The sequence below is a fragment of the Dermacentor silvarum genome, chromosome 2 (genome assembly GCF_013339745.2).
Source record: "Dermacentor silvarum isolate Dsil-2018 chromosome 2, BIME_Dsil_1.4, whole genome shotgun sequence".
NCBI classification, from domain to species: Eukaryota; Metazoa; Arthropoda; class Arachnida; order Ixodida; family Ixodidae; genus Dermacentor; species Dermacentor silvarum.
The window spans coordinates 217,693,584-217,718,469 of NC_051155.1; the positions used below are offsets into that span (position 1 = coordinate 217,693,584).

Consider the following 24,886-nt stretch of genomic DNA (forward strand, 5'->3'; position numbering starts at 1 on the left):
CAGACATGCTACTAGGAGTGAAACTAGATCCTTGCCTTGCTCCAAAAATGTCCTTTTTTGCCAAGCTGTGGCCTGCCACAATCCGCAGCCGCAGCAGCTTCGTTGTGCCGCCTTGACTCGTGCTCTCCTGTAACGCAAATAATAGGCAGCTGGCAAAGCTGACGTCGCAGACACACTCACCAGTTCGAAGCAATGTAACGCGAGCACAAACACACGCTCATCGAAAGATCGGGTCGGAGGTGCATGCCACACGACTCAGTTTGCTACTACTTGTCGAGGGACAAACGCAAGCATGCAATGGCCAGATACGCGACAACGTCCGATATGCGAGGCAGTGTGACACTCACGAATAAACTTCGTCACACTTTTTTTTTTTTTTTTTAGTAAAACAGAAAAGATAGCACGCGCAGTAGTGCTGACCTTGCCTTTATCCGGTCTGCGCACTAGCTCATAAAATGCCTCTCACACCGCGTGATTATTTAACCGGATGCGGGAAACTAGTGTTTGCTCTTACTCGATCGTACAGACTTGCCAAGTTTGCATTTGCCATCACGCAGTACTTTTACTGCACTGCTGGACACAACGTGAAATCATGGAACCCAAATAACAACATGCACGCGAGCCATCGTCCTTGCGAGGCGCGACAGAACTCGAGGTCGGTTTAGTTCGAAGTCGCGTACTGCACGTAGTACACGTACAAACTGCCTGCATGCCTCGACTTCCTCCAGACTGGAACAATCGCCCCAGTCAATCGAGAAGCGCGGCAGAGTCAACGCCCGTCGTCAGCGCCGTGATCAGCTGAGAGGTGACGCGGGTATTGAACCGCCGTTTCGACAAAAACAATACAAACTTCAAAAGCCTATAAAGACTGATAAGGCCGCATTTCGGCCAAATTCCGAGGTGCATAAACCTCATGAAAGCTTCACAGCCAACAAAAATTTAGATTGCATTGGATACCTCCGTGAGGTTGTTGACAAACGAAATTTTGTGGTGATGCGCCAAATGCGTTAACGAATGTCCTTGCTAAAATGCACCCCGCCCCAGTACCCACTTTTGTCAGCTATCGGAGATTTCTCACCAGTCAAGTTACATGACTGCAACCAGTTCACAGCTGCGTTTTGAGTGCGAGGCACAAAATCTAAACTTGTCAAAAAATTTCACTTGCTTCGGCTGTGGGGTTCTCCGTAGACTGGCCCCCGTCCGCCATGCCATACGCAATGCCTGGATGCGTTCCGTACTGTGCCCTATTTTCCGGTCCTTCCTTGGCGCGCACCAGCTTTGCGTCGAGCGGGTTGCTTTCTTCACGAGCGAGCCACTTCAAATCCAACACATGAAGCACGAAACTTCACTAAAACTGTTGACCATTTCAGCTCGGTAAGATTTCCGCGTATTACACGGCACTGACGGAGGGCGATCACCATGACGTATTCCCTCAGATGCGTACACAACAGGACACGCCTCTTCTACAAGCGCAAGCTATGCTTATGAAGTACCAATTCTCTGGATTATTTAATAATCTACTAGAAAAGTTCTAGGAGCTCTCAACAAAAGGTGTATGATCATCTATGCCAGTCTTCGTAACTGGTACAAGAGCACGTAATTTTTCGATTTCGTGATCCGCACAAAGTAGAAACCAAAACTTATAAAAAGTGTTTTCAGCAGTACTAAATACTGCTTATAACGTTTGGGCTTTACGAAAAATCAATAAATCTTGCTGGCGTATATTGTTTTAAATAAAGTAATTGCCCTTCCTTGACGGTGCTGGTTTTATAGTTGCTAAGGGTCAGGTGGGCTTTTGCTCGATGCGACGGCGAATCGCCAACTGCATCGTCGCGGTCATGGCTGCAGGAACGCTAAGCCCGTTTGTTTACTGGGCGCAAAATGACTCTAAACTTTTTTTGCGTGTTGACTTACGGAACGTTAAGGTGAGCCTTGCTGATGCAAGCTGATAAAAAACGCTGCTTATCGCTTATCTAACTCTAAAACCTCGCATTAGTGTGATTTGAACGGCAGGAGTGTGAATCGACCGGCAACATTTTTCCTTTTAAAAAGTGAAGATAAGCCGTGAAAGCCAATTAAGTTTGAGCCTTCTGGCTTGTATAGTTCTGGAAATTTTATGGGTGCTCACTATCAATGTTCTGTTCTTTTGATTATCGTTAAAGGTTCCCGATATAGAGGCTACCACTAACAGGCTATCGTTCTGCGCTTACGGCGTGGGTGCGAGGGGCGAAGAGAAGTACACGTTCCTTTTGGACTTCTACGCCCCCGTTAACCCCGATGTAAGTACCGTCTTAACAGTTTTCATTCACATTTCAGAGAAGTATTACTGATTGGAGCTATCGCTGTTCTAGAATGTTCCAGAGCGCCGCTGGAGTGCGCCATTAGCGTATCCGCATCGATCGCTTGTATTTTGCTGATCTCTGTAGCAGTGTTTACTTACAACCAGAAACACATGTTTGTTTCGGTTAGGGAATATTGGCGAAAACGTTGAGATCGCACCAAATATATGGAGTGCGAGCGCTTTTGTTGCAGTTTCGTCACCATCGATTCGTTCCCGCATTTACCGCCCGCCGGAATTAAGTTGAGTGCTGCAAGTCTCGTCGTACGGTGCATAGTGATCGTGATCGAGCTTGATCGGGATCGAATTTCTCGGTCGCGATTGGTTCATTTGCGCAAGCTGCGGAAGGGAGCACACATGTGTACTTAGATTTAGGTGCACGTTAAAGGCGCCTTGAACCACATTTTATCGAAGTGGATAAAGACATTTGAAGTGAAAATAGGCTATTTCAGAAATACTTTGCCGCAAAAAGTACTTCAATGCGTTCAGCAGAAGCGGAGTTATTGGCAATCAAACACAGCCTCCGCTGTGCTCCCGTTCCTTTTTCAATGCCTTGCACTGCGAAGGGTACGGCAGAGTGGGGGCGTGCCCGCAATGCTCTGCCTTTTAAATGTCACCGTGGCGCGCAGTTTATTTTGGATGTTAAAGGGACTCTGAAACGATTTTGTACAAATGTACTGAGTCGTTAGGATAGGTCTTTCTGATCATTAATTGACGCATCTGAGTGCTCCGCGTAAAGCGTGTAATTTATTGTAAGGGTTTGAAAAGGCGCATCGCTACCGATTGCAGCATGCCAATCGGCTGAGTTTTCAGCTGCCCCTGACCTGGAGATGCGATTTGACCATATGATGTCAGTAGGCTGAGCTATCCGATTGGCTGCCCAGGATGTGTCATCGATAATTTTTCCAGCATTGTGGTGAACAAATGTTGTTCGTAATAGTTGAAATGTTAGTTAATTTGTTTCTATAAACAGAAAGTAACAGAAAGAGAATGCACAAGGACAATGTATCACTACACTCTTGAAAGCACTTCCGGCACACAGCCAGTGTCGTCTGCTTGTGTTACAGTGTGCTCCGTGTTGATGCGAGCTGCACAGCCTCTGTTGGTCTCGATCTGTCTTTTCGCAAGCACCGTGGTTCGCCCTTGCGTTGTGGACTGCAAATGTAGCGATCGGTGACATGTCAAGCTGCGTGTGACACCATGTCCCTCTGCAAGGCAAACATGCGAGCGAAGTGGCTGAAGCGCTGGTTGTTGGTATCCGATCGGCACCAGCCTCTGCGCGTTTGCAGCAGTCACTTCACACCGAAAGATTACTACAGGGTGATTGTAAAGTCAATACCTATTTGTAACAATGAATAGTTCAGAAAATAAACAACCGAGCAAAGTTTTATTGCCATTGATTACATCATTAGGGTGTATCATTTTGTTATTAGGTTACATTTCGACGTATGCAGCTGCATTTTCCACACACTGCCCGAATCTTTTAGGAACAGACTCCATGGCTCTTCGTAGTATCCAAACTGGGACATTTGCAAACACCTCGCAGATATTGTGTTCAAGACTGTCAAGATCCCTTGGTTTTAACTTGTACACTTGTTCCTTAGCCCATCCCCAAAGGAAGAAGTCGCAGGGGGTTAGATCAGGGCTGTGTGCAGGCCATTCTTTCGGTCCCCGGCGGCCAATCCATCTTCCAGGGAAATTGTCATCAAGCCATGCTCTCATATTAGTCATATTATTATCATAATAGTCAACAGTATTACACGCCAGTTAGAGCTAATGCTAGTTTCTAGGGGAATCTAAATTAAAAATAGGTATTGACTTTACGACCACCCTGTATATACCACAATAGTGTTTCGCATGTCTGGTATTCGGGTAAATGCAAGCGCAAGCTGACGGCGTCTAGGCATTTTTATGGGATGAGTGGAGGTGCGAATGTGAACAGCCTGGATGGTGCAGCCTCCTGGTGGCACAGAGTTAAGCTCTGTGCCACCAGGTGGCTGGACCATGCAGACCGATCAGGCCGCTCATGTACGTCTGCACTGAAGCTCCTTCATCACAACAATAGTAGTATGGAGGGGCTTTAGTTTAAGCCTCCACCCATCCGTCAAAATGCCCAGCTCAACTGTGGTTACCGGAATACCGGAGACAGTCGGTGCTGCGACAGAATACTTGCAACACATGCTACTTCGAAGCTCTCGCTTGGGATCGACTGCTAGGCGGCTGGCGGAGAGGTTGGAGAGGCTTTGCACGCTGGCTCCAAGACAATCGGAAGTAGACGACACGACGTCACATCATGACGTAAAGCCAATGAAGGCGGATCTTAGCCCCGATCGGTCGGCGAGCGAGTTGAGGAGAAAAAGCAGCCTATGGAGGAGAGTAACTTGTAATCGTCCATAACTCTCTTACTATGAGATGTTCACACAAATTGTGGTGCGAATGTTTTACTGTAGCTGCACCCTATGCATCTACAAAATTTGTCCGTGCCATTTCAGGGACCCTTTAACATAGACGCCACGACTTCCGATTTTGGTGCCTACGACGCGCTAAACGTAAGCTAAACGCGGTTTTCCTCAGCGAGCCGCAGTGCGCTTAGCCAGTGGACTTGTGGCGGCACCCCACAGCCGCGGTATCTACACTGCGTAGCCGACCGCAGCTACCAATAGCAGCCACATATGGGAATCCGATTTATTATGAAATAAAGCGCCAAAAAGAGAGTGAGGAGCAGGCTTCTGTTTAAAAAGAGCGTTTAAGAGAAAGGTGACTTCGCGCTCCACTTGCGAGCTCCACACACCATGTACGACAGCAAAACTTGGCTGAAATGTTCACAGCAGCATATGCTACCCGTGGACTATGTTATTTCACCAAGCCCAAGGGCTGGTTCAGGGCCCCTTTAAAGAATCCCAAATGGTCCAAATTATTCTGGAGCCCCCCACTATGACGTGCCTCATAATTAGATCATGGTTTTGGCACGTAAAACCCCAGAATTAATTTTTTTTTTTTTGCGGAAGGGAGCAAATTTCGATCAATAAGTTCTATCCCGATCAGATATGCACTGTGTGACAGTCGTATTATGAAAGACTTCCAGAATACTAACCTCATTGGTAAGTTTGACGGCTGTTGAAACAGCCAACCCAGTAACAGTATAGTCGGTGCAAGCTTTATTGAAGCAAAATGCAAGTAAATAAAAAAAACGTTAGCAATTTATTTATTTTTTGCGCAAAAATTTATTCATTAGTGATTGTGTTCTATTTAAAGTGGTCAGATCAGCTTACACAAACATTTAACTTGTTAATAACATCTTGTACTGTTGAGATGGGGCAAAAAACATGTATGTTCGGAGATAGTCTTGAATCAGGAGTCGCACCTAGTGCTCCCGTAGTGGCATATGAAGCAGTGGAGGAGAGGATGCTGCAACTAAAAGATCTAGGTGTAGGAGATGACACCACTAACATAGCGTGATAGACATCCTAGTGTAGCTGTGAGGCATCACCTTCATGTGCACATACATGTCAAACACCTAAGACATTGCATTAGATCCTTTTTGCCTAGTGCTGTCAGCACAAGTCTTGCGATACTTCTGTGGGCACTGTCAGTGTGTGAGAACGGAATGAAAACAAAAACGAAAAAAAACACTAATTTTTGACAGGAACGAAGACATAGCCGAAACGTTGTTTATTATTTTGTTTCGGAGTGAAACCGAAATATTTTTTATCAGTTTTCAGTTCAAGGGGAAATTCGGCAATCCACAACAACAGACGTCAGGCAACGTCAAAATTAGCATGGATCTCGGGGGTCCACATAAGCACGTATCTCGGGCAGCAATAGTGCGAGCAATAGCCGGTCGAGCGCTCCACTAATCTAAACCTGCTGCTCGGTGCACTAGCAGATCGGCATCGTAGCAAAACCTAAATTTTGCACACTGAAGATTGCACACTCATCTTTTCGTTTTCTACGGGTACAACGCTTTGTTACCAAAACTATATCGTTCATTTTATTGGAACAGCGGTCTTGCATTTCAGCGAGTACACTTGATGACGTGCTGCTTCTGAGATCATACTCAGTGCCTTGACTCAAGGCACAGAGCATGATCTCGGAATTCATAATTCAAAGTAGCCCGAATAATGCGAAGCAAGGACAGCCTCACTGAGGATGAGGCGACTAGTGCAAGGCCTCGACGTCAGCCACATCACATTCACATTACCATATCAAACCACACAAAAAATGGTTACTGCACGCATAGACAAATAAATGGAGAGAAAGTTGAGAAATGTATTGAGAAAGCTATTTTGAAATTATTGAGAAAAATGAATATTATGTTTTTATCATTACTTCGCTTCTAAATTTTTGCATGCGAATCAAAACCGCTACGAACTGTTACGGATTTTTTTTTTTTTTCGGAGCAGAACCCGAACAGAACTGGAACAGCACTGTTTTCAGTGAAACGAACCTAAAACCAGAACTAAAAAAGTCACAGGCCTGTGTGGCACACGCAGCACAGTCACAGTGTAAGCTGGTGGAGTGGCTGAAGAGTAGCTCCAATTTGGACACCACGCACAACAGGGTCTTCGCTGCAGTCTGTTCGCCTCGTTTTGATGAGAATGATCTGAACTGTCTGCCCGGCGTCGACGGCGAGCTACGGATTGTAATGCTCTCTGCACAGCAGTCTGCTGAGCCCGATCAAGCCTTACAACTGCAACTTGCATGTCGGGCACGCTGCGTTTGCAGGCACCTTAACTAGATGGCGCCACCATACTGGCGGAGACTCGGCAGTTCGGGCAGCTTGGGATCGCGTTGATTGCGCGCCTCGTTTGAATCGCATCTCGTCGTCTGCGCCTGCACATGCTGCGTTTGCAGGCGCCTTACCTAGATGGCACCATCATACTGGCGGAGGCTTGGGTCGTCTGACCCTGTGCGCTTGCCTTATAGGGCATTTTTCCACTGCCCGGTAGCAAGCACTTGCGTGGCTCAGTGGTAGAGTATCTGGCTCCCACGCAGCGGATGCGGGTTCAATCCCAGTGGGAATCGGGTACTTTTTTTGCATTTCCGGTGATAGCAGTTACGGTGCCGTACACCGGCGGCGGCATCATCGCGAACTGAAACGGCTATTGGAATGAGCCCATAACAGCTTACGCTGTAAAACATTTCGTTCCGACACCCTGGGCACAGTAGGTCAGGTCTAGGTTTTAAAAAGTGCACTATCACATCATGGCGTTATAGTTAGTGGGGTTAGGCGTTATAGTTAGTTGGGTTATTCTTGTTGACAGAGGTTGTCAACAAGTGGTCTTCGGGGGCCCAAGTTTTCTTCTGGTAGTTGTCAGCATGAATGTTGCACTTGTGCCATTGCTATAATGGATTTTTTAGCCATTTTTTGCTAGTGTTAAGGTGTTTCATCTATAAATCGCAGAATGCAATTCGGGACACCGGATGTGCAGATTGGATCGAGCAGCATTCTATGCGATATCAAAAGGAGACAGGATGTTACAGATGTTGCTGAGGTTTCACTTACTGGTTTCATGTCTGAGAAGTAAAATATTTTCCAGTATCTGCTTATTTTAGCTTCAAAGGACATCTGTCAAATTCCATGTGTGTAAGCTTGGTTTGAACAGCATATAATCGCTAAACAATGGTTAGGCACAGAGAACTGCAGATTTTTTAGCGCATGTCTTATTTGTGGAATTTCATTTATGTTCATTTGGAAACCCATAATGACTGTTCTAAAGATGCATTGGTGTCTTATGGCTTTGCAATGGAAACGTTAAGCAAAAATATTATATGTATATATATATATATATATATATATATATATATATATATATATATATATATATATATATATATATTTTTTTTTTTTTTCACAGTCATACTTGAACTGCTGTAAGCAAATGCGTCTCGGAACAGGACATTGTGAATTGAAGCATTATATATATAACAAAACAGGGTAGTGAAGGGTTATCTGCAAACAAGTTTCTCATTGCACATACTAATTGACATTTGAAATTGGTTTTGTACTGCTCTTGATTTCCTGTTTCACATATGTTCAGTGAAGAAGTTCACACGTGACCAGGGAGATGCCTTTCTCGCAGGGCTGTGAGTACCGGGTGAATGACAGGCAAGTGGATATCCAGATCACAAAGGAGAAATTAGACTCCTGGCCTCAGCTACTGTCAGCAGATTCACCAAAGCCGGCATGGCTTAAGGTTGACTTTGATAAGCTGCAAACGGAGGATGATGAAGATGAGCTGTCAGAAGATGATAACCAGCTTCGGAACTTCTATGTAAGTCGCGGCTTGTTGTCATCATAAATGTACAGTGCTTAGCGATTAAAGCATGATAATCGCGCCACATGGGGGTCGGCACTTCTTGCTTCACAGGTAAGTGCTGGGTGATTGCTGGGGGACCAAATGCAGTCACAATGCATGACAAAGGCTCTCGCTTTCATCGTATGCCACAATGAATCTGCTCGGTGTCCCCAGCACCCACTGGTGGCACAAAAAGCGCCAGCGGCTATGTGCTGCCGGTATCACATTCATGTCACTGAGCACTGTACTCTGTTGTTCAGAAGGGTTGCTGTGCCAGTGAAGAGAGTCTCAACGTTGTGTGGGCTAATTGTGTAAATGTGTTGTGCTCCTATGTCAACGGGCCCAGCTCTGTGGCCCTTGTGACTCAGATGTAGCATTAGAATACCAAACCATTAAATCAATCAGTCATTTAATTAGTTCATTGAATCCTTGGTGTGTGCTTTGTCACACGCTTTCTGTCATTTGACCAGCACACTTTCTGGTACACCCGCAGGAGTCGCAGCGCTATTCCCCGAGCTCACGAACAAGCCCACCATCATGGAGCAGGAAACGACGAGGCCAAGAGAGGAAGACCGAGGAATTCCGCAAGGTGTACCTCTTTCTCTACAACCTCTTCCAGTTTGTCGGCTTCCTCTATGTCGGTCTTGTCATGCTCATCCGCTACAGCCGTGATGGTGAATGTAAGCCCCAGTTCTTGCCTCTCTCTAGGAACTTGTAAAAAAAATGGGAGGGGGATCCTCTTTTGTTTTGTGTGCTAAAGTAATCCAGATTTAATGCACCCAAGCCCACAGTATAATTATGTAGTGAATTTGTGAATTGTGCCTTGTTTCTGGATGTGCTTGCAGGTCTACTATTCAAATTTTTTTCGCTTGTTACACGAGTTTTGATTTCTAGCAAGATGACCAGAACAGGAAGGGATTTTAACAGAATGAGGCCTGCATTAAAGCCGCGTGTGTTATATTTAATGCTGCCGAAAACATTTTACCAAAGTGTACTCGAGACATTTCATTATGAGGTGAGGCATGAGAACTTTCTTTATTACAAAAAAGAAAGAAAGGTTATTCATAGTTTTGACACGCAATAATATGTTGCACTTTCTGTGCTGTAGACACATTTTTTCCAGTGTGTACCTTTTAAGCCTGCATTTTTACAGCAGATGTGCTGTATTTGCTTCATCGGGTAGTAATTCACCATAACTGAAGAATGTTTAAGGGGTGTTACACCTAAAGACTGGTTTTACTGTAATTTGCAGCCTTTATAAGCACTCAATGCACATACCTGCTGCAAATATGTGCCCCCTAAGCATGATGAAATATGTGAGCCATGCAAGAAAGCCCAACCTTGCTTGTTCTTATGCAGTAATTAAATCATTAATAATTAAACAGCCGTGATGCAAAGTGCCATAACTTGGTATCAAATTAGTGGTAGAGTATTGCTCGTGAGAGCTCTTTTGATCAGGTTGGGCTTGTCACAAGCAGTATTGGGCAGCTAAGTAGATGATATGGATGTATGATACATTAAAAGGCAAATAGTTCATTGTACTAGTATATTTTTGTGTGTGACATTTTTTACTATTTAATCCCTTGGCTGGGGTTGTAGCTTTTGTTATGGATATTATGACACCTCGAAGAGTCAGCCCTCATAATGTATTTACAACTGTATCGCATTTGTGATTATGTAGCAAGTTGAGACAAAATCTCTCTCTTTTGTTTGTCTGTGTATTAACTGCTGGTATTAAAATTGATGCAAAACAGAAGTCATCTGCATTAGGAAATCTGGTGACTGTAAGTGCTCTGTGCCTACACAGATAGTGAAACCTGATGACTGTCATGACAAAGTTTCAGGGCAAAACCGAATGGCTAAGTCATGGAAAAAGGTTGACGACTGCGTGGCAAAGTGTGATGGCTGTAACACAGTGAAGCTGCTTTCAAAATGGTGCCTACTTGCTTGTGTGTTTTCAGACTCCATGGCGGGCACCTGGGAAGCTGTGGGCAAAGCCATGCGTCTAGTCATCTGCCTGCAACTTCTCGAAGTGCTGCACCCACTGCTCGGATACACCAGAGGCAGCTTTCTGCATCCACTTGTGCTAGTAAGCCAAGCTCTGTTGTCTTCTGGTCTGTATACGCATGGGTATGGGAACGTCGCTGTGGTCTTATGTGAAAGGGAGTTAGCCTAAAGAAATCACCATTTGGACAATGCACTGTGCCTGGCATTTCTTGTATCTAATCAATACAGTAAAACTTTTGCTGATCAGAACAAAGTTTTTACACTTCCAGCAAACTGGAACATTGAATGAAATTGTATATTGAACAGAACTGCTATTGCAGTATGCATCATTGTTCGCGCTCTTCATTCTCATTTATTTGCCCCACAACTCAGTGATTTTTCATGCAATCAGTGTTCAAGCCTCAAAATTTGAGGACTTAATTCGTGAAACTGTTGCTAATCACAAGATTAATGCTGAGTGTATATGATTTCATCAGTGCTCAGCCTGAGTTCTTCAATTGGCATGCACCCTAAAGTGAATAATAGCAGTTAATTGGTGAAACTTTGTTAAATACGTTATTGCAAGATCTACCACAGGTGTCCTTTATTAAATCTGTTTGTACTAAAAAAATAACCTGTTACATGCTTAGACAGTTATTAATGAATCCATCAGCATTAGCACTTGCACAACTGAAACTGGCCATGTGGAATTGGTACTAAACGAACCCATTAAAGTATTCCATGCAATATATAACTCTAGGAGCACTTTGGGATCATTAAGCTGTGTATTACAAGGAATACATAACAAAAATGCATTTTTCCTTCTTTCCCAGGTGGGTGGCCGCATCTTCATGATATTTGCCATGATTGATGCAGAGCCAAGGATGCAAACCAAGCCTGTGGTCTTCTATCTGTTTGTTGTGTACACACTGGTAGAACTGTGCAGGTCAGTGGTGCGCGATTTCTTTCTCAAATGCCCCGACTGTGGAAGTTGATTGAATGCAGTAGATGTGGGGGGGAAAAAAAAGAATGTGTTTCCGGGGTATTGCTGTTATGTGACTGTGCAGCCTAGATTCAGGAGGGACACTGCACTTTTTGAGCATTGGAAAGCAGGCGGTGCATTTTGATTCCAGGATGTATGTTGGCTATCCTGCTTCCTGTGATCCATAAACCTCTGTGGCTGTCAATGCTGTTTTTTTTTTTTTTTTTTGCTTTTTACAGTGTCAGGAGAAAAAGACCTGTCTGTCTTTCATGGTGGGCTTGATCGCACTTATACTAGTTATCCCATGCGAAACTACCATTCTGTGACATTGTTAGCTGCTACTGCTTAGGCTTAGTGACTATGGTGTTGTGCTGATGAGCATGATGCTGCGAGTTCGATTCCTGGCGGCAGTAGCCTTGTTCTGATAGGGGCTGAATTCAAAATGTTTGTGTACTTAGGTTTAGGCACGCCTATAAAGAACCCCAGATGGTCAAAATTAATCTGGTGCCCCCCCCCCCAACTACAGCCTCTCTCATAGCCTGTGCGTTGCTTTGGAACCCCCAGATTTGATTTGATTTCTGTGGCATTGTTGAACAATGAGCTCAACGAAAACTATCTTGAATACAGTGTTTACTCGAAAAACTTGGATAAATTGGGGGAGTGTCGGTGTCTGTTGTCATGAAATAAAGACTAAATTCTGGGGTCTTACGTGCCAAAGCCATGAACTGATTATGAGGCCTGCTGTACTAAAGTATGTTTTTAGAAGTGCTCGAGTTGTGATAACAAATTTTCTCATGGATAGCCATGCATCCTGTAACTGAAAGGAACAACCAGGACTTCATTGTACTGCATTCGGTAATTAAGCTATGAAGAAATGTTGGCTCTCTTGTTCTCATTGTGGTTTCGTGCATGTATCGTGCCTTTCTCAAGAGTTTGCAGGCCTGATGCTCCTGGCCCAAAGCTCTTTACAGGCTGTCAGTAAGCCTCCTGTGCCATACTAGTCAGCATTAACCTGTTGTAACCACAGAGCCTGCCTTTGCAAATTCCTACACTTCTGGAGTGTTGAAAGAGCCTGAACAGCTTCACTACACAACTCACGGAGAGATATTGCAAAGAAGTTTGTGGGCTGCATCTCTTTTGATAGAGGCTGTACATTCTCTAGTACCTTTTAGGAATGATGCTGAGACATGGTTGTTATCTTCTAAACTTATGAGAAAATATCCAAATAAGAAGAAAGTTGCAGCTAATAACCAAAGCTGATGCCAAAACCTAAGTGGTGCTGCTCCTCTGCGATGTCATGCAGGTACCCTTACTACATGCTGCGCACATATGACAAGAGCATTGGCTTCATTACCTGGCTGCGATACACTGTGTGGATTCCTCTGTTTCCACTTGGATTCCTGTGTGAAGGTGCCGTATGAAATTCTATGGGTGGGGAAATCAAAGTTGTTACCTTGAGATGGCTCAGAGTTTGTGTGCATTGTGTTTTAGTTGTTGCTGTAGTTTCTTATTGGTCAGCTGGTTCAGCATTGATTTAGTATTGTAATGGGCGTGTAATAAAGCATAAAATTACAATATAAAATGTTGCACAGAAAGCATTAAAAAGGTTATATATATCACTGTTCCAGCTTTGTAGTCTGGCATCATTTTGAATGTTCATTTTGTATTTTCAAGTGTGATGTTCTTGTAATTTCTTGTGTACTTGGGTTGCATCACCCACTCCTGCAGTAGCCCTTAGGGGTGTGGTATTTTAAAACAGTTCTTGCTCGATTAGCTTAGCTCTTAAAGTGTGCTTCTTTCATTGCTGATTTAACGAAAGGTAGCACATGCGGAATTCTGGGTTAAGAAGATTGCCTGAAGGGGGTAATCTGGAAATCTTAGGTGAGTGTAGCTGTACCAAATTTTGGGTTGCACAAATATTTTTGTATGGTAGTACTTGGTATGATAAGGTGAGGCGTTTGGTGAATGGGGTATGTCAGCAAGAACTGTTAATGAACATGAATCAGATTTACAGCTTTCCAAGAAACAGTGGGCAAAGTAGTCTGTGACTTTCCATTTCTTTCTGTTAACCACTCTGGCTGTAGTGCAGCATGACAGTGTAGGCACACTTGAAGTTCGCTTGATTGTAGCATTTTACTGTAGTGATGAGTAAACCAAACAGCACATACGTACATCCATTTTCTATTTTTGGACAATCTGCGCTGATTATTTCAGCTTGTTTTGAGAGACCCGGGAACTTGGCTCGGATTAACGTGGTCACCCTGGTGGAGGTTATTTTTGAAATGTTGTAACAGATTTTCCAGAATTGTCTGAAAGTTGCAGTAAGAGGGAGTTCATTTCATTATACTGGTTACCAGCTTGTGGCTGTTCATTTAGACCCGAAATCTGTTGTCAGCGTTAACGTACCTTGCTTTTTCTGTGGAACATTGTGTGCTTTTGTACTTGCAGGGGTGATAATCCTCCGAAACATTCCCTACTTCGAGGAGACCGGGCGCTTCAGCATGGCTTTGCCAAACATGTTCAATTTCTCCTTCTACCTCCCAACATTCCTGCGGCTGTACCTACTTCTGGGAATCTTTCCAAGTGAGTTGGTGCACATCATTTGCAAGCAAAGCTGGTTTGTCTGTTACACAGACAAACCAGCTTCTTTATATTGGCACTTTGGATGCTTAAGGACAGGTTTAAGACCAGGCACCAGATGACATCACATCTGCTTGCATTGTTTTTTAGGTTTGCATCCCCTCTGTTAAACTAAAACTCTTAAACTAACATTCACCCTAAGTGTTTGCATGAAGGTCTCAGAAAAAAGAAAAACTGTCTCATGTCTCTTGTTTATGCATACCGATAGCTGTAGAAATATAGTTGGTAAATGGGCCCTGAAACACCTTTCTTTGAAGCCTCAAAAACACTTTCGAACGAGTATGGTGCCTTCTTGGAATGTATTACCGAAATAATTTTTCAAAAAGACCTACTAGTACGAGCGTAGATGCTACAAGCGCAGTATTTATCTTTCCCATTTCCCCTCAACATCCTCCGTTCTGAAGGATTGGGGCACCACCGGTGGCAATGCACCACTTATGACTGTTACGTTGAGAGGGTTCATCGTGGCACCCCACAGCGGCCGCTGTATTTGCACTACACAACGGACACAGCGACACACAACTGTAGTGCGCGGCAGGGCTGCAGCGCGTATTCAGGGTCATTTGATCCAGTCTGGCTGTGCTACGTGGTGCGGATCGACTTTGTCCTTTACAGATAGTAGGCAAATCCAGATTGTGCATTTTGAAGCGCTGTCAATAGCTCAATGAAAAGCATGTCTAGCCAGGAGAAGCCAGGAGTGAGTGCGCGCTGATGCACGTCCCTTGTAGATTTTAACCGTCGTTCCTCTCGAGGCACGGCAGGCGTAGCGTACGTGTGGGCTGAGCTTAATGTTCAAGTCTAGTTTCGGGTTCAGAACTTATCAAAATTAGCGAGACTCTATGGCTACGACACCAATGAGCAGTGTGGCCAAAGTTTCATTCCTATGTTAGGCGGGTGTAGGCCGCAGCCGAGCATGAGCAGATGATAGACCGCTTCTTCTGGAAGTGTGCAATTCTTATCGAAATTCGAAGCGCAGATTTTCGCCTACTTCAGCCTGTGTAATAAACTGCGTCAATTAATATACACAGTAACGGTAGGAAGAAGCGTACTGATCCAAACACCCTTCTTGATCGATGTCACTATCGGCCAATAGCAGCCGCCTATGGGAATATTGCATATGATGACACATGCAAGGCGGTGGTAGCTTCGAAATGGGTGAGGAGAGGGCCTTTGTTTGACAAGAGATCGTTTGAGAAAAAGGTGACTTCACGCTCGCTCCACTTGTGAGCTGCACACGCTGTGTACGAGTTCAAAATTTGGCTGAGTTGTTCATAGCAGTGTATGCTCATTGTGGAATGTGTTTTTTCACAAAGCCCGAAGGATGGTTCAGGGCCCCTTTTAATGCAGTTGTGATAATTGTCTCATGCTGAATTTTTTCTCTCCCTAATGTCCAGTTCCATTCTGTCAAGTGCTGAGAATTCACATAAATACTTTTTTCTTTGCCTTGCAGCACTGGCATTTATGATGAGTCACATGTACCGGCAGCGCAAGCAGATCCTCGGTCCCAAGGACAAGGAAGACTAAGAACATGTGTTGTCCTCATCAACTAGTCTGTTTCATTCCATCAGCGTTTTTTTTTTTTTTTTTTTACTCCGTACCTCCTTTCTTCATGGCAGCTACAGTTATTAAAGTGCATAAAGTGAACAAAGTGCTCCTTGTGTGCAGTGTGTCAAGTATTTACCATAGTGGAGGTTCACTTTATATTGAGCAGACTTGGAAAGTCTGTTTATATAAATTCAATCGAGCCTTTACATAACGAGCACAAATATAACAAGTAAATATAAAAAGTTTTTCGTTTATGCTTTATTGCTACAGAGCATTCTCCTAATATAACAAAGCCACAAATGTGATATTCGACATGGTATCGGTTATAGCGAAGCAAATTATTTTGTGTCTGGCTCAAAATGTGTATTCTGGGAGCAAAAACACAGTTGCAGAACGATTTTTCAAGTGGCTTATTTTTAGGATTTGTACACTTATTTAGATTTCCCCGGGGCACCTCTGTGTGACCATAGAATGAAGTACCATATTTATTCGATTATAAAGCAAGGGTGCACTTGGGGGGGACCCAAGAAAGAAACTTTAATATGCACATCAATATAAGGCGATACAAAGTAGCCGACGGATTATAGAGACTCGGCGGGGATCGCCTGAATTGCTGAATTACTAACACAGCCAAAGTGCGAAGTGGTGACCATGAAAGGCGGGGGAAGGGAGCTTCAACACACGGAGTGTGGGTTATGTGCAAATTTTATCTTTAGGTGTGGCTTCACGACACCATGGCAAACACTGCCCTAAAGCCACTCTTTAAGGCGAAATTCGTGCTGCCACGAAGCCACACCTAAAGGCAAAATTTGCGTATAAGGCCGGGGGTTATTTGTAGGCTAAAAATTCTTGGGAAAAAAAATCTTGCCTTATACATATTCGAATAAATACGGTATAACGGCAACTGAAATTTTTTAATTCCCGACGGTGTGCTGTACAGTTTTTTGGACATGACCTACGCTCGCAATGCTACAAACATGGCGCTTGTGAACAAAACCAGACTGGAGTTGACTTAGCGCCAAGCCTTAACTTTGGCTGCCGCCTACTGAGCGAGGAGGTCTGGTTAGGCCTAGCTGCAACAAAAACTTGATGTCTGGCAGAGTGACTGGTGGCAGATTGGCATAGGAAGCTTGCCATCAATATGGTCATACCCTTATATGTAATCAATACATAAAGATTACACACATGGGCTAGATTGACAGCAATAGTAGAGGAGTTGGGTCAGCATGAAGCCCTGTACTTGCAAGCCATTCGCAACTTGAAATGCATGAAGGAAAGAAAAACTTTTCTCCGTATTGAAATAGCACATTCTGAATGCATGTGTGCATTTTGGCACACAACTTGGCTGACAAGCCAACGTGGCGATCCCACGTGATCCCATGCGTCAGTTGGTTGAGTGTAGCGATGGTGTGAAGAGCACGTGTGTGTAATTTATTGTAGGTCCTGTGCCATGTGTTGACATCAAGCCGCCAGTGGGCCCTCAAAATTTGCAGGAGACACTTTCCAGACACGTCGGAGACATTACGCTTGTGTTTCTTTCGCGTAGGTGTTACTTCAATTTTTTTTTTCTGCCAATATCAGCGTGTATGCTTATAACAAATGTCGCATATAACGAATGTATTTTCATGTTAAATGCAACTTCGTTATGACGAGGTTTGACTGTATTAACATAATGTCGAACGGGACACTAAAAAGAACACTAAATCAGTTTAAACTGATAATGCATTCTTTAAAATCTATATTTGCTTTCTAAGACAAGGACTTGGTAAGGCACACAGATAAACAATGTGGGGCTCCCGTTTGTTCATCTGTGTGCCCTACTGTGGCCTTATCTTTGAGAGCACAACCAATACTACTGTATTTTCATTAATGTTGTGATAATAGAAGAGAAAATGAAGGCCAGACTTCAATACCTTGAATTTCACACAAATCCCAGCACCAGTACGTAAGTGTTATTTCAAGGTTTTCGAAGCATTTTTTATTATTTTGGCTATTGTGACAGATCTTGGCAGGGTCTACCCAGACATTACATTCACATCATAACGCTAATGTGAGCAAGGACTCAAGCTAGGGCATTCTTGCAAGATTTCCTGGACAAAATGGGTTTAAGTTCCTGAAAATATCATGCTATTTGTGACATCCGAGTGACATGATCCGTGCTGCGGTTTAGACACAATATTCAAGAAAGGCAGCTTCAGTACTCACTTTGTCCGTTAATAACCCACCATTTTCTTCTGAAGAAAGCATAATATAATTTTGAAGGCATAGTCCACAAATCTTTAAAAAATTATGCAGATCCAATGCACATTTCGGAATCTGTGAATCGAAGCTTATGTGAAGCAATTAATGAAATGCTATAAATTTACCCATTTCATTCCTGTGTCTTTGGCGTAAAAGAAACTGGCGCACGTGCGTGTCCTCTCACCCACCCATGCTACGCAATATGACAACTCTTGTATTCATTTCTTCTTACTTAATTTAAGTATAATGCCCGCTTCTTGGCCAATCCCCCGTTGTGGGTATGAGCCATAGTATAGAAATCATTTTCAGGCATGGAGTGGTGCCTGACACCGGCAAAGAAAAAAATACATATTGCCGAGAGCTAGTGGGGCTATACTAGTTCAGGTGCAACCAAACTAGGCAGGCCCACTAAGCGTCATCAAAGTCACTCCCTCACCAGAACAGGAATTGGCCTCCCTGGTGCAGTATTCGGCCACTACCTCCCTCATGACTCCGACAATTAACCCATGGCCCTCAGTTCCCAGTGGCTGCGGAGCACCTGACCAAGGCGGCGGTCAGACCTGCTACGCGGCAGAGGGTGCTAAGAATCTCTGGGTCAAGGCAGGCCGCCAATGGAAACTGAACCTGGCAACGTTCAACACGCGCACCCTCTCGAGTGAGGCTAGCTTAGCAGGACTATTTGAAGAATTATCAGGCATTTCCTGGGATATTATTGGCCTTAGTGAGGTTAGAAGAACTGGTGAGTCTTACACAGTACTGACTAACGGCCACGTCCTCTGCTACAGAGGTCTTCCAGATAAGAAAGAATCCGGGGTAGGATTTCTAGTGCATAACAACGTAGCGGGCAACATTGACGAATTCTACAGCATTAATGAAAGGGTAGCAGTCGTCGTAATAAAGCTGAATAGGAGGTACAAAATGAAGGTAGTACAAGCCTATGCACCAACCTCTAGTCACGATGATGAAGAAATTGAACAGTTTTATGAAGATGTTGAACTAGCAATGAGAAAGGTGCAAACTCAGTATACTTTAGTCATGGGCGACTTCAATGCAAAAGTGGGGAAAAAGCAGGTTGGTGAGCAAGCCATTGGCAACTACGGCATCGATTCTAGGAATGCAAGAGGAGAGATGTTAGTAGAATTCGCGGAAAGGAATAGGCTCCGAATAATGAATACCTTCTTCAGGAAGCGCAGCAACAGGAAGTGGACCTGGAAAAGCCCTAATGGAGAAACAAGGAATGAAATAGATTTCATACTCTCTGCCGATCCAAGCATAGTGCAGGATGTAGAAGTGTTAGGTAAGGTAAAGTGCAGTGACCATAGGTTAGTGAGGTCTAGGATTTCTCTCAATTTGAAGAGAGAGAGAGTGAAATTAGTCAAGAGGAAACAGGCCAACCTAGAGGCAGTAAGGGTAAAAGCAGACCAATTCAGGCTGGTGCTCGCAAACAAATATGCAGCTTTAGAACAGGAAGATGATAACATAGAGCTAATGAATGAAACCGTAACTAGGCTGATCTCAGAAGCAGCAATTGAAGTGGGAGGTAAAGCACCAAAGCAAGATGTAGGGAAGCTCTCCCAAGAAACAAAGGACCTAATAAAGAAACGACAAAACATGAAAGTGTCCAACTCAAGAGATCAGATAGAATTCGCTGAACTGTCAAAACTGATCAACAAGAAGAAAGTAAGGGATATTCGAAATTATAACGTGGGAAAAATTGAGGAAGCCGTAAAATATGGACGTAGCATGAAATCAGTAAGAAGAAAACTAGGCATAGGACAAGGCAAGATGTATGCACTGAAAGATAAGCATAGTAATATCATCAGCAATTTCGATGACATAGTAAAAGCAGCAGAAGAATTCTATACTGACCTGTACAGTAGCCAAAACAACCAAGCTTCTTCCATTCGAAATAGTGATGAACCGGATACAGAAGCTCCTTCTATAACTAGCGATGAAGTTAGAAGGGCCTTGAAAGACATGACCAGGGGAAAAGCGCCTGGAGAAGATGGAATAACAGTAGATTTAATCAAAGATGGAGGAGATATCATGCTTGAAAAGCTTGCGGCCCTTTATACGAAATGCCTCACAACTTCAAGTGTACCAGAGAGCTGGAAGAACGCCAACATTATACTTATCCATAAGAAGGGAGACGTTAAAGAATTGAAGAACTACAGACCCATTAGCTTGCTTTCAGTATTGTATAAAATATTCACCAAGATAATTTCCAATAGAATCAGGACAACACTTCACTTCAGTCAACCAAGAGAACAGGCTGGCTTCAGGAAGGGATATTCTACGATGGACCATATCCATGCCATCAATCAGGTAATCGAGAAATCTGCGGAGTACAATCAACCTCTCTATATGGCTTTCATAGATTATGAAAAGGCATTCGATTCAGTAGAGATATCAGCAGTCATAGAGGCATTGCGTAATCAAGGAGTGGAGGAGGCATACGTGAATATCTTGGCAAATATCTACAAGGATTCCACAGCTACCTTGGTTCTCCACAAGAAAAGTAGAAAGATACCTATCAAGAAAGGGGTCAGGCAAGGAGACACAATCTCTCCAATGCTATTCACTGCATGCTTAGAAGAAGTATTCAAGCTCTTAGACTGGGAAGAATTAGGAGTGAGGATCGATGGCGAATATCTCAACAACCTTCGGTTTGCAGATGACATTGTCCTATTGAGCAACAATGGAGAGGAATTACAACAAATGATTGAGGACCTTCATCGAGAAAGTGCAAGAATTGGGTTGAAGATGAATATGCAGAAGACAAAGATAATGTTCAATAGCCTGGCAAGCGAACAAGAATTCAGGATCGCCAGTCAGCCTCTAGAATCTGTAAAGGAATATGTTTATCTAGGTCAATTACTCACAGGGGACCCTGATCATGAGAAAGAAATTTACAGAAGAATAAAATTAGGTTGGAGTGCATACGGCAGGCATTGCCAAATCCTGACTGGGAGCTTACCACTGTCGTTGAAAAGAAAAGTGTACAATCATTGCATTCTACCGGTGCTAACATACGGGGCAGAAACTTGGAGGTTAACAAAGAAGCTCGAGAACAAGTTAAGGACCGCACAAAGAGCAATGGAACGAAAAATCTTAGGAGTAATGTTAAGAGACAGGAAGAGAGCGGTGTGGATCAGAGAACAAACGGGGGTAGACGATATTCTAGTTGACATTAAGCGGAAGAAATGGAACTGGGCAGGCCATGTAATGCGTAGGATGGATAACCGGTGGACCATTAGGGTAACAGAATGGATACCAAGAGAAGGGAAGCGCAGTCGAGGACGGCAGAAAGTCAGCTGGGATGATGAGGTTAGGAAATTCGCAGGCGCAAGTTGGAATACGCTAGCGCAAGACAGGGGTAATTGGAGATCGCAGGGAGAGGCCTTCGTCCTGCAGTGGACATAATATATAGGCTGATGATGATGATGATGATGATAGAAATCATCATCAACACACGGGGATCATCCCAAAGGGCTCATCCCAAAGGGCTAGTTGGCGTTGGCACAATATGTACTGCCCGCTTCTTGGCCACTATGCCATTGTGGTTATGTGCCATAGTATGGCAATCGTCATCATAATCAATATGCAGCGATCATAACAAAGAGCGTGTTGACTGTTGGCATGATAGAAGTATACATGCAATTGTGGCCTAATGGTTGAAGCATTGGGGTGCTGGGGGGCCGAGGCTTGATCCCAGTATCGGGCAAGTAATTAATTTTTTTTAATTAAGTGTGATCTATTCGGCAAGACAGCAGCAGCATCCAGCCAGCAGCCACAGTCCGGAAACTCCGGATGAGTTCACGAAGAAAGCTTTGCTTCCTTAAACACACTATGTAGACTTGCTGCTCTCACGTTTCTTCAAACCATTAGTCGGCGCACCACGCCACATGTGCCCTGGTAAGTTTGAGTTGGCACGAGTGTAAGTGAGCCAAAGCTATCCAGATATTCTATTACATTACAGCCTTGAAGTGCTGTTATCTGTCTAAACTGTTGCTATCTGTTCAGTTCTTACCATGAGCAGAAGACTGGTCTGCCAGAATGGATGTAGAAATGAAAAACAAGTGGCGATATTATGAGAAAATTTCTGTACAAGCCCTCCCTGTGACATCGATTAAAGAATGCCTCACCTAAAGTCTATAGGAATGCAATCGCTCATTGTTTTCTTTGCAAGTCACAGGGCACTGCTGCCAATTTGTGCTCCATCACACAGGACGTCAAGGAAAGCACATTCGTGCTTTGTTATTGCCCTGATTAGACATTGACTGTTTCACTCTTTGCAAAGATGATGCATTTTGTTTCTGGCACATAGTTCAGATAACCATCAAGACAGAATTGAGCTAATCGCTTCCCACAGAACATGGTGTTTGCCCTTTAGGAAAAACTTATCCCTCTGTGGCTCATTTATGCTGCTCAGTTTATACTTGCTGTGCAGGTCTCGCATGATTAACAAAGATACTGAACCTCAATATTAACCATGGAGGTTTTTTTCCAAGAGCAGGTTGCTGAGTGAATAGCGTAGTTTCTATGTTTGAATCACATTATCATGTCTTGGACTCTTGTAAATTTGCCAGTCTTAATTTTTCTTCTTTTTTTTTTGTAGGCATATGCAAGAGCTGCTATAAAACTGCTATAAAATTATTTTGCTGTGCATTTGCAATGTAACATTTCAAGATGATAAAGAAAACATTGGTGAACCCAGCGGTGAAGGCACTGTATATTTTCTTTGGTGAAGGGCATGGCAAGACGCGCATTTTAATCCCACTGGCACAATGCTTTCTGTTCTACATGCAGTGCATTGTATGCAGACACAACAGGTACATAGCTGGACACTTTCCTATGTTTATAGGATGTATAAAGATTTAGAGATGGGCGAATATCACATTTTTCGAATATGACTTGAATACGGATAGAAAGTATTGAATATCAATTTGGATATCAAATAGTCAAACGCTGACGCATATACTTATAGCGGAAATATTTATTTCGGTATAATTAGGTACCACGCTTGTACTGACTAGTGAAAAGAAGACAACCAACTATTACGGACAGTTAGGATAAGTTTTAAACACAAGATACTAATTGTGAATAAATGAACTGCACGAATAGCCTCTCAACATCTTTATAGGTTGGTTGCAAACAAGCTTTCCAAGAATGAATGGCTGCTGTATGACTAGCTTTCCAAAAACGCCAAATGAATGGTTGTTAAGAAAAAAAGGTCACTAGTGGAAAAAGAAAAGAAAAAGTTCGCTGACGATTACAATACTCCCTAATGCGAAATTTGACTGCAGCTGTGTATGTGTTTTCACTTCGCAATATATTGGCAGGCGTGGGCAATTTGCCTCGTGCGGCACATTGTAAACGGAGCGAAGTGTGGTGCAACTGCCTCGCTAATCGGGAGATCGCGAGAGACAGCGCGTGGGTAACACGTGGGCACGATTCACAGCAGCCGCCACAGACAGACCTCCGTTCATGCAGCACTTTTGTTTCTTTATATACATATGGTATCAGTGGACGTGCTTGCCACATGCTATCAGTGAACAGATGACGCCGCACTACTGTGGCGCCATCTCGTAGCGGATTTCGCCTCGGAGCCCACCCTGCGCGGCACTATGCTTTTCTTCTCACGCTTTCGCCATACCCTCCTCCTCCACTTACCTCGCGCTCTCTTCGCTATCGCCGTCTTTCATCCCGTGATGTGCTTCGCGTTCGCTCTTTCATCCTCCGCTGTGCTTGGTTACGCCGAGGGACGCTGGCACGAAACACAGAACGGGCGCCTAAGAGCTTCACTCTAAAAACTGCTGAAGGACTTGTGTGCCTTAGACGCATGAGGGCCCATTTCAAGGAAAACATCACTGGTTGTAGAGAAAAAGATAAAACTGCTACATGACTAGACTGCACGAAACACTGAATTACTGACTACTAGCAAAAATCACAGGTTTTCATGTAGGCTTGCTCCGCGAAACCAAAATCAAAGCTTGCATGACCCATTTTGTTACTGCATTGCTTCAAAAGCTTTTGTCCTTATTTTACTTCTGATAGTTTGCTGTACTTTGTTTAGCAGACAGAGAACAGTAATCCGGCTTTAACAGACAGTTGTCGCAAAATACTTGGTTAATTTCTATATTTGAAAATACCGAATAGTTAATTTTAGAATACGAATAGTTAGTGTGTAATATTTGATTTGTATTCAAAACATCGAATATGAATCAAATAATTCACCCCTAATAAAGATTCGTTATGAACAAGACTTTTCCAGGAAAGCTGAAACACTTAATGCATTTAGGTTCCCCCTTTTCGTCTCTGGTTGGCATCGGCTTCTCCTGAATTTGCATCATAGGTTTCAGCATAGTTCCCACACTTGTGAACATGTTGTGTAGGCAAGAGACAACTGCTGAGCTCTTGCAGCTTTTCCATTTTGCATGGAAGGAGCACACAACAGGACCCTATACTGCTTGTCATACAGCTCACTATTGGCACAAATCCTACCATCAGCTGTGTTCTGTGGAGAAGCTCCCAGATTCTGTGGGATAGTCTGGGTGACCCCACAGCTTTGTACGGCAGCTTCAGTCACATACCTGCTTTATGTAAACCTGCGGTCATGGAGTGGCTGGCAGGCTCCTCCTCGACATTGTGAGGACATTTCAAACCTCTAGGCGTGGCTGTCAACTAGACCTCCCTTTTCTAGGACTGTGATGTTCAACGAAATTGTTTTCTTGCTCTCCCTCACTGTGGGCACCAATTCATGCACTGCAGAAGGTCACAGTGCACGCAAATAGCGCACAATTAAAGTGGACTGGGTGACATGACTTAATTGTTTCTTTGGTTGCATTACACTGG

At 43.7% G+C, this 24,886-nt stretch overlaps 2 protein-coding genes across 7 annotated transcripts in view; one reads left to right on the forward strand and one right to left on the reverse strand.

Moving 5' to 3' along the window:
- Positions 1 to 1,550, reverse strand: part of LOC119442655 (E3 ubiquitin-protein ligase NEDD4) — a 42,828-nt gene extending 41,278 nt beyond the window's left edge. For 2 of the 6 annotated variants that reach the window (XM_049662282.1, XM_037707614.2), the window contains exons 1-2: positions 1,166 to 1,550; positions 36 to 127 (exon numbers count right to left, since the gene is read on the reverse strand). In XM_049662282.1, the coding sequence (XP_049518239.1) occupies positions 36 to 127; positions 1,166 to 1,207 (134 nt within the window). In that variant the 5' untranslated portion in view covers positions 1,208 to 1,550. Of the gene's footprint in view, positions 1 to 35; positions 128 to 1,165 lie in introns of those variants that run through there. The other 4 variants (XM_037707615.2, XM_049662283.1, XM_049662285.1 and 1 more) reach the window with 4 other exon arrangements.
- Positions 1,551 to 1,779: 229 nt separating this feature from the next.
- On the forward strand, positions 1,780 to 15,896 carry LOC119442659 (very-long-chain (3R)-3-hydroxyacyl-CoA dehydratase). Its single transcript, XM_037707620.2, has 9 exons — positions 1,780 to 1,925; positions 2,163 to 2,279; positions 8,422 to 8,613; positions 9,131 to 9,317; positions 10,599 to 10,726; positions 11,457 to 11,569; positions 12,909 to 13,015; positions 14,054 to 14,188; positions 15,696 to 15,896. Exons 1-9 carry the CDS (start codon positions 1,803 to 1,805, stop codon positions 15,767 to 15,769), a joined length of 1,176 nt encoding a protein of 391 aa, XP_037563548.1. The 5' UTR covers positions 1,780 to 1,802; the 3' UTR covers positions 15,770 to 15,896.
- Positions 15,897 to 24,886: the final 8,990 nt, after the last annotated feature.